General features: G+C 40.7%; 1 protein-coding gene across 1 annotated transcript; it reads left to right on the top strand.

The window, feature by feature from the left end:
- Positions 1–481: 481 nt before the first annotated feature.
- LOC308307235 (lipocalin-like) lies at positions 482–11,176 on the top strand (the record flags this gene model as incomplete). The annotated part of the gene is made up of 5 exons (XM_080752408.1): positions 482–577; positions 2,671–2,797; positions 5,738–5,851; positions 6,645–6,746; positions 11,157–11,176. 5 exons carry the CDS (start codon positions 482–484, stop codon positions 11,174–11,176), a joined length of 459 nt encoding a protein of 152 aa, XP_080608534.1.
- Between the last annotated feature and the right edge of the window lie 4,440 nt (positions 11,177–15,616).

Here is a 15,616-nt window from a genome sequence, read left to right on the forward strand (position 1 = left end):
GCATCTTCTAACAGAATAATGCAAGGATAAACAAATAAACACACTGTATGCCAAGTAATTATTTGTAGATGCATATACACGTATGCATAAGAGAATAGTAATGAGTATAGTATTATGTCAACATAAGCAATAGGAGAATAATAGATAGTATAGGTGAATGTAACCACAGTATTGCAGGGGTCTTCAACACACACGCACGCACGCACGCACGCGCACACACACACACACACACACACACACACTAGCCTGATTTCAGACTCGACGCTGGCGCTTGATTTCAGACTCGACGAGATGCAGTTCACTCAGAGAGTGGGCGGGTCTATTGGCTGGAGCCAGGCTACACACACACACACACACACACACACACTTAAGGGAGGAGTCTGAAATGGGTGGCTGGGGGATGCCTCATTTAGGAGATATATTGGGTCAGCTCCTCTACGCTCTGCCTGCTCCTGTTACAGACACACACCAAGCTGCAGCCATGAAGACCATCATACTGCTGTCCCTGCTCTCTGCTCTGTGCACGCCGGCTGCGTGCAACCACGTTGCGCCTCCAGCAGACTTCAACTTGACGCAGGTGAGATAGAGAGAGAAAGACGAAAGAGATTTTATCCCAAGCTTCCCGCAAGTATACTATTTGCAACTTTTTGTTTATGTTTGTTGCAATGTAACTGATAAATAGGATCTTTAAAAGCTCGGAGTTATTTTGAAAAGTAAAAGACACTCAGCCAAATACACTCAGCCAAGACACTCAGACAAGCTCAGAGTCAGAGTTATTTTGAAAAGTAAAAGACACTCAGCCAAATACCAGGAGAGAAAATGGAGTAGGCCTGCAATAATGCAATCTGCCAGATACAGAGAAAAGCAACAGTTTTCATACCGGAATTACTTAGACCAGGGGTTTTCAAAGTGGGTGACGGCAGTCCAGGGGCATTTGATAATATTTGGAATTTATTTGGACACACAAAAAATATTTAGTATCATTTTAAACCTGAAGTACAAAGTTTTTAACCAAAATGTCAGTTTTAACCAAAATGCCTATTATCTCAACGTTTTCCTTGCAAGATAATCACTAAAATATCGTCACTGTCGGGCAGAAACCTTGTATCTCCAAGTTTCAAATGTGTACGTCTCTTGGTAAAGCAAAGCCCTGCTTCATCATACAAGACCGTCGCACAAAACTAGTGAAAAGAGCCGATCTACAAGCACACAACGCCTCGCGATGCGAGGTGTTGTGTGCTTGTAGATCTGGTGTTTTCACTAGTTTAGAACATTTTTTAGATGATAAATAGAAAAATAGATAATACAAAACAAACGGTTTTGGACATACAAGGTTTCCACCCGACAACGACGATATGCATAAATACAAGGTGCTGGGAGTGAATGTAGGGGTGAATGTAGGGGTGCCTCGGATTAAAAAAATATGTATGGGGTGCCCTGAGACAAAAAAGTTTGGGAACCCCTGACTTAGACACTCCCCTCAAAGGAGGCAGAGAGAGACATCGTTATAGAGAAAAGAGCCCTATGTACTTATCTTTCTGTACCAGGGTGGGTATAGCACAAGGTTGCAACTTGCAATATTATGATCTCATCTCAAGTTGATGAACTCAGTGTAGGTTTATTATGGTCATACTGACACTGGTTTCAGGTTTACACTATTGCAAATAATATAATGAGCTATCTTTAATGACAAGCCAAATGCCACACTTTGAACATACAAATGATTAAAATAGAAGCACCCTATGAAAACCTTTTTATCACTGACACAGCTCTGTTTGCATTTATTTATTCATTTTAATTGTACATACATTATATTGTTTTGATTGTTTTGTTCTACCTTTGCTTTGACAATGTTAATTTATGCTTTTTTCATTGTAATTATATGAGAGACAGAGAGTGTTTTTAGGATTGATTTTAAAATTCTTTTACTTGTTTATAAAGCTCTTAATGGTCTGGCACCTTCGTACCTCTATGACTGCCTGCATAGATACGTTCCAACCCGCCCACTCAGGTCCTCTAGTGCAGACCTACTTGAGGCGCCAACAATGACATATAAAAAATATGGTGAAGCAGCTTTCTGCTTCTATGGACCGACAGCTTGGAATAAACTCCCACTACACCTAAGACAGGCAGCCTCGGTGGATAGCTTTAAAGCACAGCTCAAGACCTATTTCTTTACTCTTGCTTTTAGCTGATTTATTTTTTATTTATTTTTTAAATCCCTGTGCTGCTATTGACGTCCACACTGCTCTGAAATTGTTCTTAAATGTTCTATGCTTTTATTTTTTCTTGCTTTATTGTAATCATTTTAATTATTTCTTTTTTATGTTAAGCACTTGTGCTTCATTTTATGTTCTGTAAAGCACTTTGAGCTGCATTTCATGTCATGAAAGGTGCTATACAAATAAAGTTTTATTGTTATTATTATTATTATTATAGAGAGAGAGAGAGAGAGAGAGAGAGAGAGAGAGAGAGAGGGAGAGGGAGAGAGAGTCATCAAGCCACTCTTAAAGATAACTAGAAAGATGCACAATTAAGGAATTGCAAATGTGGTTTCATGCCCATGTTATGGGCATCATTATCTCCCTCTCCCTCTCTCTCTCCCTCTAATTCTCCCTCTACCCCCTCCCTCTCCCTCTCTCCCTCTCTCCCTCTCTCTCTCTCTCTCAGATGGCGGGTAAGTGGTACATGGTAGGACACGCCACCAATGCTCAGTGGTTTGTGACCAGAAAGGCAATGATGAAGGTGTCTACTGCTATGGTGGCGCCAACCGTTGAGGGAGACTTCAATGGCACTGGTGCCACCTTCAAGTGAGCTTTGAAACCCACATGCAAACAAACATGCAACATGCTAAATGAAAAATGAACTGTGAGTGAAACGCATGAGCTCTCTCTCTCTCTCTCTCTCTCTCTCTCTCTCTCTCTCTCTCTCTCTCTCGTTTCATTCGGGGAAATCCCGCTAAGGCAAACGCCGATAAGGCAAACTGGGCAAATGCACTGCCCGGGTCTCCTACCGTAGTGATAGGGCAACATGCAAATCTCCTTCTGCCGTCCCGTTAAGGAAAAATGCAACAGAGTAGCCTCCTTTTGTTATGGTGAAATGAATAAACAATTTTGAGCAATACAATGGTTATATGTCACAGTTATTGTCCACGACATTGCAAGCGGCACGAAGGCCAGCGGACCTTGGTCCTGCTCTTCGCGCCCGAGCGCCGCAGGCGCGAGTGCCCGCAAAGAGCGGGCCAGGGCCGAGTTACGAAGCCGTGGTGAATGCAATCGTGGCCTGGGCAAGCGCACGATAAACGCATGAATGGGATCATGAAACGCAATGCAGGTGAGCTCACATTTCACCATAACAAAAGGATGTTTAGTACATTAGTTTGCCTTATCTGCGTTTGCCTTATCGGGACGTGCCTGTTTCATTCTTGCCTCTCTTTTACTACTGCATTGTCTGTAGGGAAGCCGAGCAAAAATAAGTTTTACTCTTATGTACCTGTACACAAGACGTAACAAAGCACAACCTTGAACCTTGAACCTCACGCACAGAAAGGACGGTGAAAGCAATTGTAGCTGTTTACACTTGTATTAACAATAAGTCTCACATACCGGTAGTAGAACGTAGCACATGTTACTGTAAACACTGGCGGTCAGCTCTGCTGCACTGCATGTGAGTCACAATCGGTCCGTGGGGAAACACATCCTATTGTTACATCCTTTTGCTTTTCTTTTGAAGTGTAATTAATCTCTTAATTATAGAAAAGGTGCAACATCACCTAAGCAATTGAAGTGTAAATTCTTATTCCAAAGTGCAATAATCTCAAACTGAAAACTGAAAATGTCAAATTGTGAAAAATAGCAAATAGAAATGTAATCTCATCAACAATTCACATACCCAACATAACGATCCTATTGTTACATCTCAAGGCCGGATTTAGACTGCAGTCAAATCCAGCCCAAATCCGATTTGGTTCTCAAATCCGATCTTTTGGCCCGACTTTTCACATTGCATTTGAAAGAGACACAGATCTGATCTGTGCGTTCAGACTGATTTTAACAGCGTCAGCCCAAAGCTGCCCTGCGGCGACATATCTGCTTTGGTTACCGTGGTAACGACGTAGGCGTCATGGCGTTACATCTCAACGTTGGCGCTAGTTGATTACGTTCAGGAAATGCGACATAACGGACAAGCGACAACAACAAAAACAAACACACGTTAAAATATTGTTTTTCTCTCCTCTTTTCTTTACTCGTGTTTGGCTCTTCTCTCTGGTTGTATCTATTTAGCTCACGTGTTTTCTCTCTCCTCTCTTGTTTTTCTCATGTGCTCAGTGCGCTGTAATCAAAATAGTAAATACTTGCGCTCTGTAATGACGTCATTACAGCCGCGCTCGGGTCACGCAGCAAGTGACGTTTGGCCAGTTTGATGTGACTTGCATGTGACTTGCCTAAAACTCAATGGGGTGGATGTGGTTGCTGCTTTCAGACTGAGTCAGATGTCCTCAGATCCGGATATGGATCGGATATGAAACCACCTCTGGATGTGGTTTTTCAAAATCGGATTTCATGTGACCTGCATGTGACCTGTCTGAATTTAGACTATTTAAAATAAATCGGATTCCACTTTTCATGTGACTCAGATCTGATTCAGGCTAGATTTCAGTGGCAGTGTAAAGCCGGCCTTACTCCTACTCTCTCTCTCTCTCTCATAGTTCTGACGGTACCTGCATCAGAGAATCTCTCCGAGCTCAAAAGACAGACACACCCGGACTTTTCATCCATCATGCCCTCCGTGAGTATAGCGCACGCACGCACGCACCATAGACTGTATAAAAGATATGGACAAAGCGAAGCCATTGGTTTCTATGCAGCGCAAATGACACAATATGGGTCCTTGGCATGGGTGTTGCCATCATAGATTGTAAAGGCACCAGAGGATGCTATTGGCTGCCAACGGTCACGTGCAACCGCAGGGATACATGGGAGAATGTGGTCGGAGCCTCCCGAAATACAGCACATGAAGAAGAACACAGCTGGCTGGTATTAGTTTAGTTGGCCACGCCCCCCGCAACTTTATCATCAATTTTAACATAAATGGGACCTTATTTTCACAAAACGCATATCATCGTGATTGAAAGGCATTTTCTAACTAGTGATAGGAACCATAAAGTATTTATGAAAATGTTAATTAAGGTTAGAAAACGAAAGGGGAAAACAGCGCAACTAGCGGCCAATCATAGGAAGTTTTAGTTCCGTATTGGAGTCATTTTAAATCGGCGGAACTATTCCCCTGGTACGCACACACACGTTGATGTATTGCCATAATGGGTGTAAAGATACATTTTAAAATATTATTATGGATGCAAATTAGTAAACACACTGATTCTCTGGCAAATACATTGATATTGTATTTGAACAACCTTGACATGAACACAGAGATTATACATGTATCGATAAACTAAATGTAACATTTGGAATGGAAAAGTAATTATTCTTTCTCTTTTTTCTTCTTAAAATTGCTAAATACAAGTACTTAGTATTGCTACAATCAATTAATTGCATTGCAAAACGATTCGATATGATTATTTGCATTGCAAAGCAATTCGATACGATACAAAGTCAAACAATACAATATTTTGCTCTTTGCATAATGATAGCAGATCATTGCAAATTAAAGTTGATTCTTCAATGCAGTTTTATACTATATCGGTACACCTCTAATTGACGCCTTTGTTCTCCAGCTTCGAACATCGACTACGAGCTGCGCATTGTGGACGTGGTTTATGACAGCTATATTATCCTCAACATCAACAAGATCACAGCCGGCTTGCCCGAGGTCGTCAACAAGTTGATGAGTGAGTAACGTTCTCTCACCGTAGACGAGAAGCAGCTATTAAAAAAGGGCATGATGTGCTCCAGTTGCCTGGCGTTGCCAGCCGCTATCACACACTTTGTTTTGGGAAGAGAGTCTGGGATTTCAGGAAGATTTTTCATTTCTACGTCATTGCCCCAAACCACGTGCCCCAAGCCTACAGAAACCACGCGCCCCAAGCATACAACCCTGATTGGCCAACCCTTGAAGCTGGTTGAGGAAATAGAATCTCAATGGATCGGTGCCAGACTGTACTACAACACCACTACATCTCTACACCAGGGGGTGATGTTGTGTTCGGTCTGGTTTATTAACCAGGCAAGTGCTCCTGGGCACTGCAGGCCTGTGTGTTAAAGCAGTGGTTTTCAACCTTTTCAGGCCACGACCCTCAAAATAATCCTAGCAATTCATTTTCAATGGGAGGCGGGCGGCTATTTTGTCCGCGCAGTGAAGTTTTGGGGGTGTGAAATCCCCCGCGAGCGTGCTCGTTTGTGCATGCGTACGCGGGCGGTGAGAGATGGATTGTGTTATTCATCTTGGTGAAATACCGCGCAGCGTTTACTCACTGAGCGAGTGTGTTTTGTGTCTCATCGCCGCTGATCCAAGCGGGATCCCCCACCACGGCAACCGCTGCCCGTCTGTAGAGCGCCTTACTTTAGAAATGTGCAAATAAATAAACTATAAACCTAAACTTTATGTTGGTTTGTTTACTGTTGAGTGAGAAAACAATGTTGCACATTAAGTTAATCACCCCCCCCCCCCCCCCCCCCTTGCAGGTCGAACCCCCGAGGTGAGCGCCGCCCTGCAGGCCAAGTTTGTGAAGTTCTCTCTGGGCAACGGGGTTCTCCGTGACAACATCCTGATCCTGCCCATGAATGGTAGGTGTTCTTTGATTGACCTGCACGCGCGCGCACACACACACACACACACGCACACACACGCGCGCACACACACACACACACACTGTCACACACACACACACACACACACACACACACACACACACACACACACACACACACACACACACACACAGACACACAGACAGACACTGTACTCCATGACGGCCGAACACGAAGGCAACTTTAAGCCGTAGATTTGACCTGTTATTTCCATTATGAAGCAAACTCTGTGTGGGTTTCTCCACCGTGCAGCAACTCATAATGTTATAAGGGCTCATAATGTAATAAGGGCTCATAATGTAATAAGAAAAATGTAATAAAAACTCATAATGTAATAATCAGCTCATAATGTAATAAAAAAACGAGCGCATAACATAATAGATTTTTCAATTAGGCAACGTTTTTTAAATCCTTTTTTGAAAAATGTTATAATTAGTTTTCCTGTTCTTTTTTCACATTAACATCACCATTAAATCCTATTGTTTAGTATTACAATGCCATTGGCCACAATATTTGCATATAAATACCCCCCACAGAGACTGACATTCACACCTCCCAGAGAATTTGAAATTCCAGCGTCTGGACGAACAACATCTCACTTTTTAACTGAAGCTATTCCTCACTAAAACATAAGTAAAATGCCTGTAATATTTTTTTTCGTGATCATTAGAATGTCTAGAACAATATTGTGAAAAATATCTCCAAAATGCAAATTAAAGCATGATTTATGATTTATGGCTATAAAACCTTACAAAAACATTATTAATTTTTAACATTACATTTTCCTGTGATTAGGACTGCTACAACACCATGTGATTTAAAAAAAAAAAAATTGGCCAGTAGAAATTAATTCGGGCCTTGCAGGGTTAAGAACCTCCACGTATTTTTTATAATATTATGAGCTGATTATTACATTATGAGCTTTAATTACATTTTAATTATTACATTATGCGCTTGTTTTTTATTACATTATGAGCTGATTATTACATTGTGAGTTTTTATTACATGTTTTTATTACATTATGAGCCCTTATTACATTATGAGTTGCTACACTACACACCGTCCTGTTCATCATGTAAAGTAACTACACTGTACATTTACTCAAGTTGATGCAGTTACTATATCAAAAAGCCACTAAAGACTAAGCTCCAAACCTCCCAAAACAAACTGATTCGACTACTTCTCGACCTGGGGCCCATGACCCACGTTTATCCCACACATTTTGATAGCCTAAGATGGCTCAGTGTTGAAGACAGAGTTAAACAACTAAAAATGGGATTGACTTGCAAAATAGTCAACGCAAATCTGCCCTCCATCCCCTCAGTACCCGCATATCTGACCAAACATCTCCAAAAAGTTAGCGACACCCACAGCCACAACACCAGAGGGAGCACACAATGATCTGATAACACGCAACCCATTAAGACAAATATGGGTAAATTCTCCTTCTACAACACTGCCACCCAGGTGTGGAATTCCTTGACTACTTTGTTTTTTTACAACAAGGGTTCATATTTTAGATTGTAATTAGAGAAAATAAAAAGTGAGGGTTAACATGTTTTCATTTTCTTCGTTCTATTGTTTTATCGCATTTACCGTGCCAAAATGTGGGGCATGCGTACGTATGGGGGCATGCGTACAAGTGGCTAAATGTGTCTTTTTAGACACAATAGGTCAGCAGTTTCTTTATTGCTATTCACAGTAACACTTCTAGCCCCCATAAGTCACATCCAACCATGAAAGGTTGCATTGTATCTTGGGAATGGTCTTATTCTATGTAAAATGACATATTTAGCCACTTGTACGCATGCCCCAAACAGCCAAACTACTGAAATAAGAATCCCTAAAACAATAGAAAGAAGTACATGAAATAATTTTAACACTCATCTTTTATATTATTTAAATACAATCTAAAATATGAACCCTTGTTGTAAAAAACTAAAGTTGTCCTTTAAAACATGTAGCTCAAAACTGCCCTGAAAACTCACCGTTCAGGAGGCCAGAGGCGGAGGTAGTGAGCTCTTTTTTTTTTGTTTTCTTTTTTTCTGCTTGCTATTTGTTTTTTGTTTTTTTCTGCTTGCTATTTGTTATGTCCATGAATTGAAGACTTTACCGACATAAAAAAGACCATAAAAGGACTTATTTGGGATGCTCCTTTTAGGCAGAGTGTTTAACTGTACTTGTACTGTACTATTTTTGTTTTTATTGTATTGACTATACTTGTACTGTTCTCCATTTTTGTCCAACAAAATTCTCAATCAATCAAGTACTGTACTTAGGTACAATTTTGAGGTACTTTTACTTAACTGTACTACCACTGCTGTTCTGCAAGGAGTTCCCAGCAGGTCAGTCACTGAGGAAGTTAGTGTCATCTCTCAGAGATATTAAAATCTCTTTGAGACATGACACTGCGCTCATATTAAAGAGGTGTTGCCATAGTTTTGTACTTATTCTGTTTTTCATGTGTATAGGAGGTTGAAAGTACTTCATTAGACCCCCTGGTGTGTTTTTTATGAGCAATTATGTATTCTCTTGGTTTTTGTTTGTTTTCTCTTGGAGGCTGCCACCTTGGGGTCAAAAGTGTCAGTTAAAAAACACAGATACGATTACATCACAGAATCAACTCCTCCCCTAATTACCATTCACCCAACACTGTGGGGTGTGGCTAACTTCAGCTGGGTCACCACCCACCATGACATCCATGCATACTTAATGAACTGGGGGTGTGGCCACATAAAAACCCAATTTTAACTTTCTGTATACTTTTTTGGAAAAAATCTTCCTCCTAGTATAATCATAATACCTGATAATCATGTTTTAGAGGGGGGGAAATCATAGCACCACCTCTTTAACAATGATCGGCCTCAACTCATCCATCCTCTTCAATGTGAGAAAGTCGTACCGTTGTTCTTGCTGTGGTGTGACTGTGGAGCATTGTATGAGCGCTGATCACACAATGTTGATACAAGATCAGAAGCCAGGTGTGTCCCACATCATCTTATATCTAAAGTGTATACAATCAAATACTTTCCAACGCTGAAAGACATGAAGAAAAGTGTACAAACAACAAAATAACAACAACAAAGCACAGCCTGACGGACTTACCACAACAGCAAACAGCAAATTCTTGCAGGTTCAGGTCAGCCTCCGATTGGCTGGGCTGTAGCAGCAGTACATGATTTATCTATGGTACTTCTAGGACATGTCATGGTTCGGGGGTTTTCAGGGTCATTCTGGAAATGTGTCTGTTATTTACTGTTTTTTTTGCCTGCCTCATTATTGTCTGCCACTCCTCCTTGTTTCCCACCTCACCTGTGCCCTATCATTGATTGCATATTGTTTGCCTGAGTATTTAAACCGTGCCTTCGCAGTTCAGTGCTTATGTAGCGTGACCGCGAGGCAACAACCGGGAGGCAAACCCGGGCCGCTATTAACAGGGCACGTACGTTAACCAGTCAGCCAAAGAGCTGAGCTCGTTGACGAGTGGCCAACATGCTACCCCAGAGCCTACACATAGTCTATATGTTGTGAACACTGTGTTTGACCTCTGTCCTCCCATATACCTTTATTGAGAGTTTTGGACTTTATGTCTTGAAGCCTTTTTGTGTGGTTTGAACCAAGTTTTGAAGAACTGTGATCTTTTGGGATTTTGAGATTAAAACCTTTTTTCAATTCTGGAATTGGATTATTATTTTCGTGCCTCTGCACCTGGGTTACCTACCACTGTGAATATTCTTTGGGTTGTTTTTTCCCCCTCAGTCTGTTAGTGCTAAGGCTGGCTTTTCCCCCGGTCGTAGTAGGACATGTCTCCCAAACAGTGTGTAGGGACCTATTAGTGTGGATCGCAGAATGATTTCTCTGGGTCGCGAGTAATGTTTTAATCATTTAAAAACGAATTCTTAACATTTTTCAAAAACAATTTCCTAAATCAAATTCATTTTATTTTTCAAAGAAATTCCATGAATTCCACAAATTAATCTTTTAAGAAGAAGTGGAAAAAATCGTGTATCTACAAGCTCACAACGCATTGTGCGTTGTAAGGTCATAGATCCTCTATTATCACATGGTTTGGTATCTCTTTGGACTCTGGAGGCTCTATTATGATCCAGGTCTTATGCCTTATGCCTTGTACTTCAAATGCTGATTTACATCTGCACGTTGTGAGCATGCAGATCAGCTATTTGAGATATTAAAAAAATATGTCTATATAGTAAAAAAAAAGGCAAAGAAGTTAAGGCATAAGGCATTCTCTTTACTGTTACAGTACTGTTCTTGTTTCTTCCTACCTATCTATCTATCACGTCTTCTTTTTTTTTTTTACTTGATGACTAGATGTCTGTCTCAACATCTGTCTAAACATCTGCTGCAACTTGTTTGTTGTTTCAGGTGAGTGTCTTCCGCTGTGAGTGTTTTGGCACATCGATCACCTCCTCGCTCCTGTCTGCAACCCCTGAAAGCTCCGCCTGAGGACACAAAACAGCCCTCAGCTTAACTGATGATGCCAACCACCACGTGCACAATGCCTACCAAACACTGATCCAAGTCAGCCCTTCTCTGCATGTTCCCTCCAGACAGGGCCGGTTCCTGGCATAAGCAACATAAGCGGCCGCTTAGGGCCACAACCAATAAGGGGGCCACATCAAGATGATATTTTTTAAACATATTGTTATATTATGTCATGTATCCCCTATCCAAAAACTAGCGTTATTATTTTAATATGCGCTCCCCTTCCTCCTTCCTCATAATCCCAAACTTCACTGGCCTGGCTGCCTGTACTTGATTCATGAGCAAGCCAATATGCCTCCAAAAAGAACATTTCGATCTGGTGCTACAGATTATTTTAGGTGGCCCCTCACTAACGGGCCACCTAAAATAATCTTGCATAGGGCCACTTGAGTCCTAGAACCGGCACTGCCTCCAGAGCCACACTGCCTGCACGTGCACACGTAGACAGAGAGACATCAAAGGGGGCTTGAGCCCCTGCCCTTTTACCCGTCTGTAAAAAGTGCCCTCTCCAGACCATGAATGCAGTTTTTGCTATGGTGAAAGAAATGCAAATGCCCCCTCTTTCCATACCATAACCCAAGGCAGCCTTCAAGAGCCTTGTCCAAGCTCTCTTGAACTTGCAGCATCTTATGTTGAAATAATAGCCCTCTCTGTGTAGAAATCAGGGGCATAGTTCTGCCGATTTAAAATGACTCCAATAGGGAAGTAAAACTTCCTATGATTGGCCGCTAGTTGCGCTGTTTTCCCCCCCGGCCGATCGCAAAAAGAATTGTGCTCCATTGGATCCCATTCATTTTCCCCTTTCGTTTTCTAACCTTAATTAACATTTTCATGAATACTGTATGGTTCCTATCGCTAGTTAAACATTGCCTTTCAATCACCATCATATTAGTTTTGTCGAAATGTGGTCCGATTTAATTTAAAATAAATGATAAAGTTGCGGGGGGGGGGGCGTGGCCAACTAAACTGATACCAGCCGGCTGTGTTCTTCTTCGTGTGCTGTATTTCGGGAGGCTCCGACCACATTCTCCCATGTATCCCTGCGGTGCACGTGACCGTTGGCAGCCAATAGTATCTCTGATGCCTTTACAATTCTATGATGGCGACACCCATTCCAAGGGGTAGAAAGGGCCATTTGCGCTGCATAGAAACCAATGGCTTCGTATCGTCCATATTTTTCTACAGTCTATGGTAGAAATCCATGCCGTTACGCCACATCTCCAGTATTGACTTGATTATGCTGATTATCCAAGCAGGTCTGCTATTTTTCGATATTCTGACCAAAAGGCCCTTTTAGACATTTCATCCCCTGCCTCTCTAACATTCCCTGCTAGGGAAGACTGGTCTGAAGACAGCCCTTATTTAACCTTTCAGAGTTTTGGGGAAAACACTGGGAATGAGTGAAGGAGTGTGTCATTATACCGCCTACACCAGCCCCGCAAACACACTCTCACGCACAAATATGCACACGTGTGCGCTGTGCGCGTGTATACACATGCACACAAAGAGTTGCCATGCCAAGCTCTATATCTTTTGTACATTAATGTCTTTTTCTATTCTGATTTGTTTTCATGTGATTATCTCCCTTGAAATGACACATTTTGAGTCATCTTTGCTTATCACATACTTTTCAGTAGACACTGCCACCTCGTGGTCGATGGCAAAATTGCATTGGCAACCAAATACTGCCAAAGTATTCCATTTTATGGAATTGAATGGTTGGAATTATAATCTTGCACATTAGGGCTGGAATTACAACGAATTTGAGCAGGGTTATAAAAATACCTAGGATACTAGTTGTTATTTAACACAGCTGCACCATATGATGTTTGATTAGATTTTTTGATTTGAAGACTTTATTAGAAGTTTGCATAGGAAAAGGTACAGTTTCATGACGGTACAGTTCACTGGTACAAGGTCTACTAAAAGGCGATCCTAGAAAAGACTAAGCTTATTTCCACAGGAAACCATTAAAGTATCTCATATAACATTGAATGACAGATGAATAGAACACAGTACTATGCAGTAGATATAGTCAGAAAAAAAATAAGAAAGAACAAGAAACAGTAAGGCAAACAGAAAGTATATACAAAGAAGGGGCAGTTACAAAAAAAATGTATTACAGTGTACGTATAATGTCCTATATTGCTTTGTTAGTTAGGCATGTCTATGTCCCAGCTGATTTCCTCTAAATATCTGGTGGAAAAAAGGTAAAATATAGTATAATTATAGATAATAGTAACCACTACACATTCAGAAGAATCAGAATTCTTTATTGTTTTGCCAAGTATATTTTGTAGATGCAATTTAAAATGTATTTTATTTCCAGGATGTTAAAGGATAATATGAAACATGTTGTGTTTCCTCAACAAACTCCAATAGGTAAAAAGAAAACTCAGTTGTCCGTCTTCTCACAGGAGGAGCCCTGTACCGGATTTGTGTTGAATGTTTCAAAATTCTTCCAAATAAGCCCTATTCACGGCCCGCCCACTCAGCAAATTTCTCAGCAACTTCCTGGTGCTGACGTCAGCTTAGAAGGGGAAACTATAACAGAAATAGCTGGACTTAAAGCCAGCAAATCATTATTTCGAACGGTAAAGTAAATTATAATGCTTTGTGCCTTTTACTATCTTGTGTTCTCGATCATGCTAGCCGTATTTTATACTTTACTATTCGGAAATTGTATTAAATTTGCGAATTCTGTGTTAACTCTATGGGCTTTTAGCAGGGTTTTACCCTTCAAAACGTGACTTCAGCACCAGGGGGATGCTGAGTGGGCGGGCCGTGAATAGGGCTAATATTCCACATTTTATTTCAATCTTTTTGAAAATATCAGATGCGTATATAACGGGGGAAGGCAACTTTTTTTCACACAACGTGTCAAGTTTTTTATTTTCAGTCAGTGTGCCACTTCGCTATATCAACATATAATATGACAAAAAATAAAAAATAAAATGATTCCAATGGATTTAGATTTGCCATATACATTACTAGATTCTAGTTCTTCTTCTTTTGAAATATTTTCTTCCACATTGTAATGATCATTAGACAGCAATTAGCGCCACCTATGTCCCAGACTTCCTCCCCAGTCAGAGTTCAGAGTTTGAATGAGGGGATTTCATTTTCTATTTTTTTAAATATATAATTTTATTTAAAGCCAACAAACCTCTCACACTAATGCCAGTGTGCCAGGGATCACCCTCCCCTGAGCCATTGTTGGCACCTGTGCCTATAAGGTTGCCTACCCCTGGTAGGTTTAAAGTGTTGGCCTATAGTTGCTTCTTTTGTTTGTTTGTTTGATTGATTGATTGATTGATTGAAGACTTCATTAGAAGTTTGCATAGGAAAAGGTACAGTTTCATGACGGTACAGTTCACTGGTATAAAGGTCTACTAAAAGGAGATCCATGAAAAGACTAAGCTTATTTCCACAGGAAACCATTAAAGTATCTCATATAACATTGAATGACAGACGAATAGAACACAGTACTATGCAGTAGATATGTAAGGAAAATAAAATGAAAGAACAAAAAAAAAAAGAAAACAGTAAGTCTAAACAAACAGAAAGTATATACAAAGAAGGGGCAGGGGAGGGTAGGGTTGGGCTAGGTTTGTTTTTTTACCAGTTGCGAACGGCTGCTGCCTGTAAGTGTTTTTTTCAGGGCAATTTTAAAGGATGCTAGTGATCCACACTCCTTTATGGCCTTCGGTAAGGCTTTCCACATTTTGGTGGTATAGCAGAAGAATGATTTTGACCCTTTGTTGGTTTTGACTCTAGGTTGAAAGTGATCTGTGGCGCTGCCTCTGGTGTTGTAATTATGGACATCCTTAATGTTTATAAAGTATTTTGACAGGTACTTGGGTATCATAGTGGTGTAGTGTATCTTGTACACCAGGCCCATTGCATTGTTTTCCATTGTTCCATTCCATTGTTTTGTTTTGTTTTTTCCTAGAACCGTTTTTTTTCCCTCACTGATCATCGTTCACCACAGCAGATTGAGAGAAGACACAGCTAGCCTACAGGAGACTTGAGAGCTGGCAGGTCCTGGTCAGTGCTGGAACATTCACAAACTGAATAATGACCTCTGTTACTAAATGACAGATTATATAAGAAGGGAATATATTCAGAAATATCCATGTCATATCCTGGAATAAATTCCTTACCAAAATATGTATTCACCAATGTGTTTGTAAAGGTGTCAAGTAACACATCCCACAAAGACTGAAATTCAGTTTCCCTAGGAGAATCAGTTACAGCTGATGAAAGTTGGAGTCTGATTAAATTAACTATACAGGATAAAACACACCAAAATAAATATGCTTTAAGTAACATGTGAGGGG

The sequence above is a fragment of the Nannobrachium achirus genome (genome assembly GCF_963921795.1).
Source record: "Nannobrachium achirus genome assembly, chromosome: 21".
Taxonomy (NCBI): Eukaryota; Metazoa; Chordata; class Actinopteri; order Myctophiformes; family Myctophidae; genus Nannobrachium; species Nannobrachium achirus.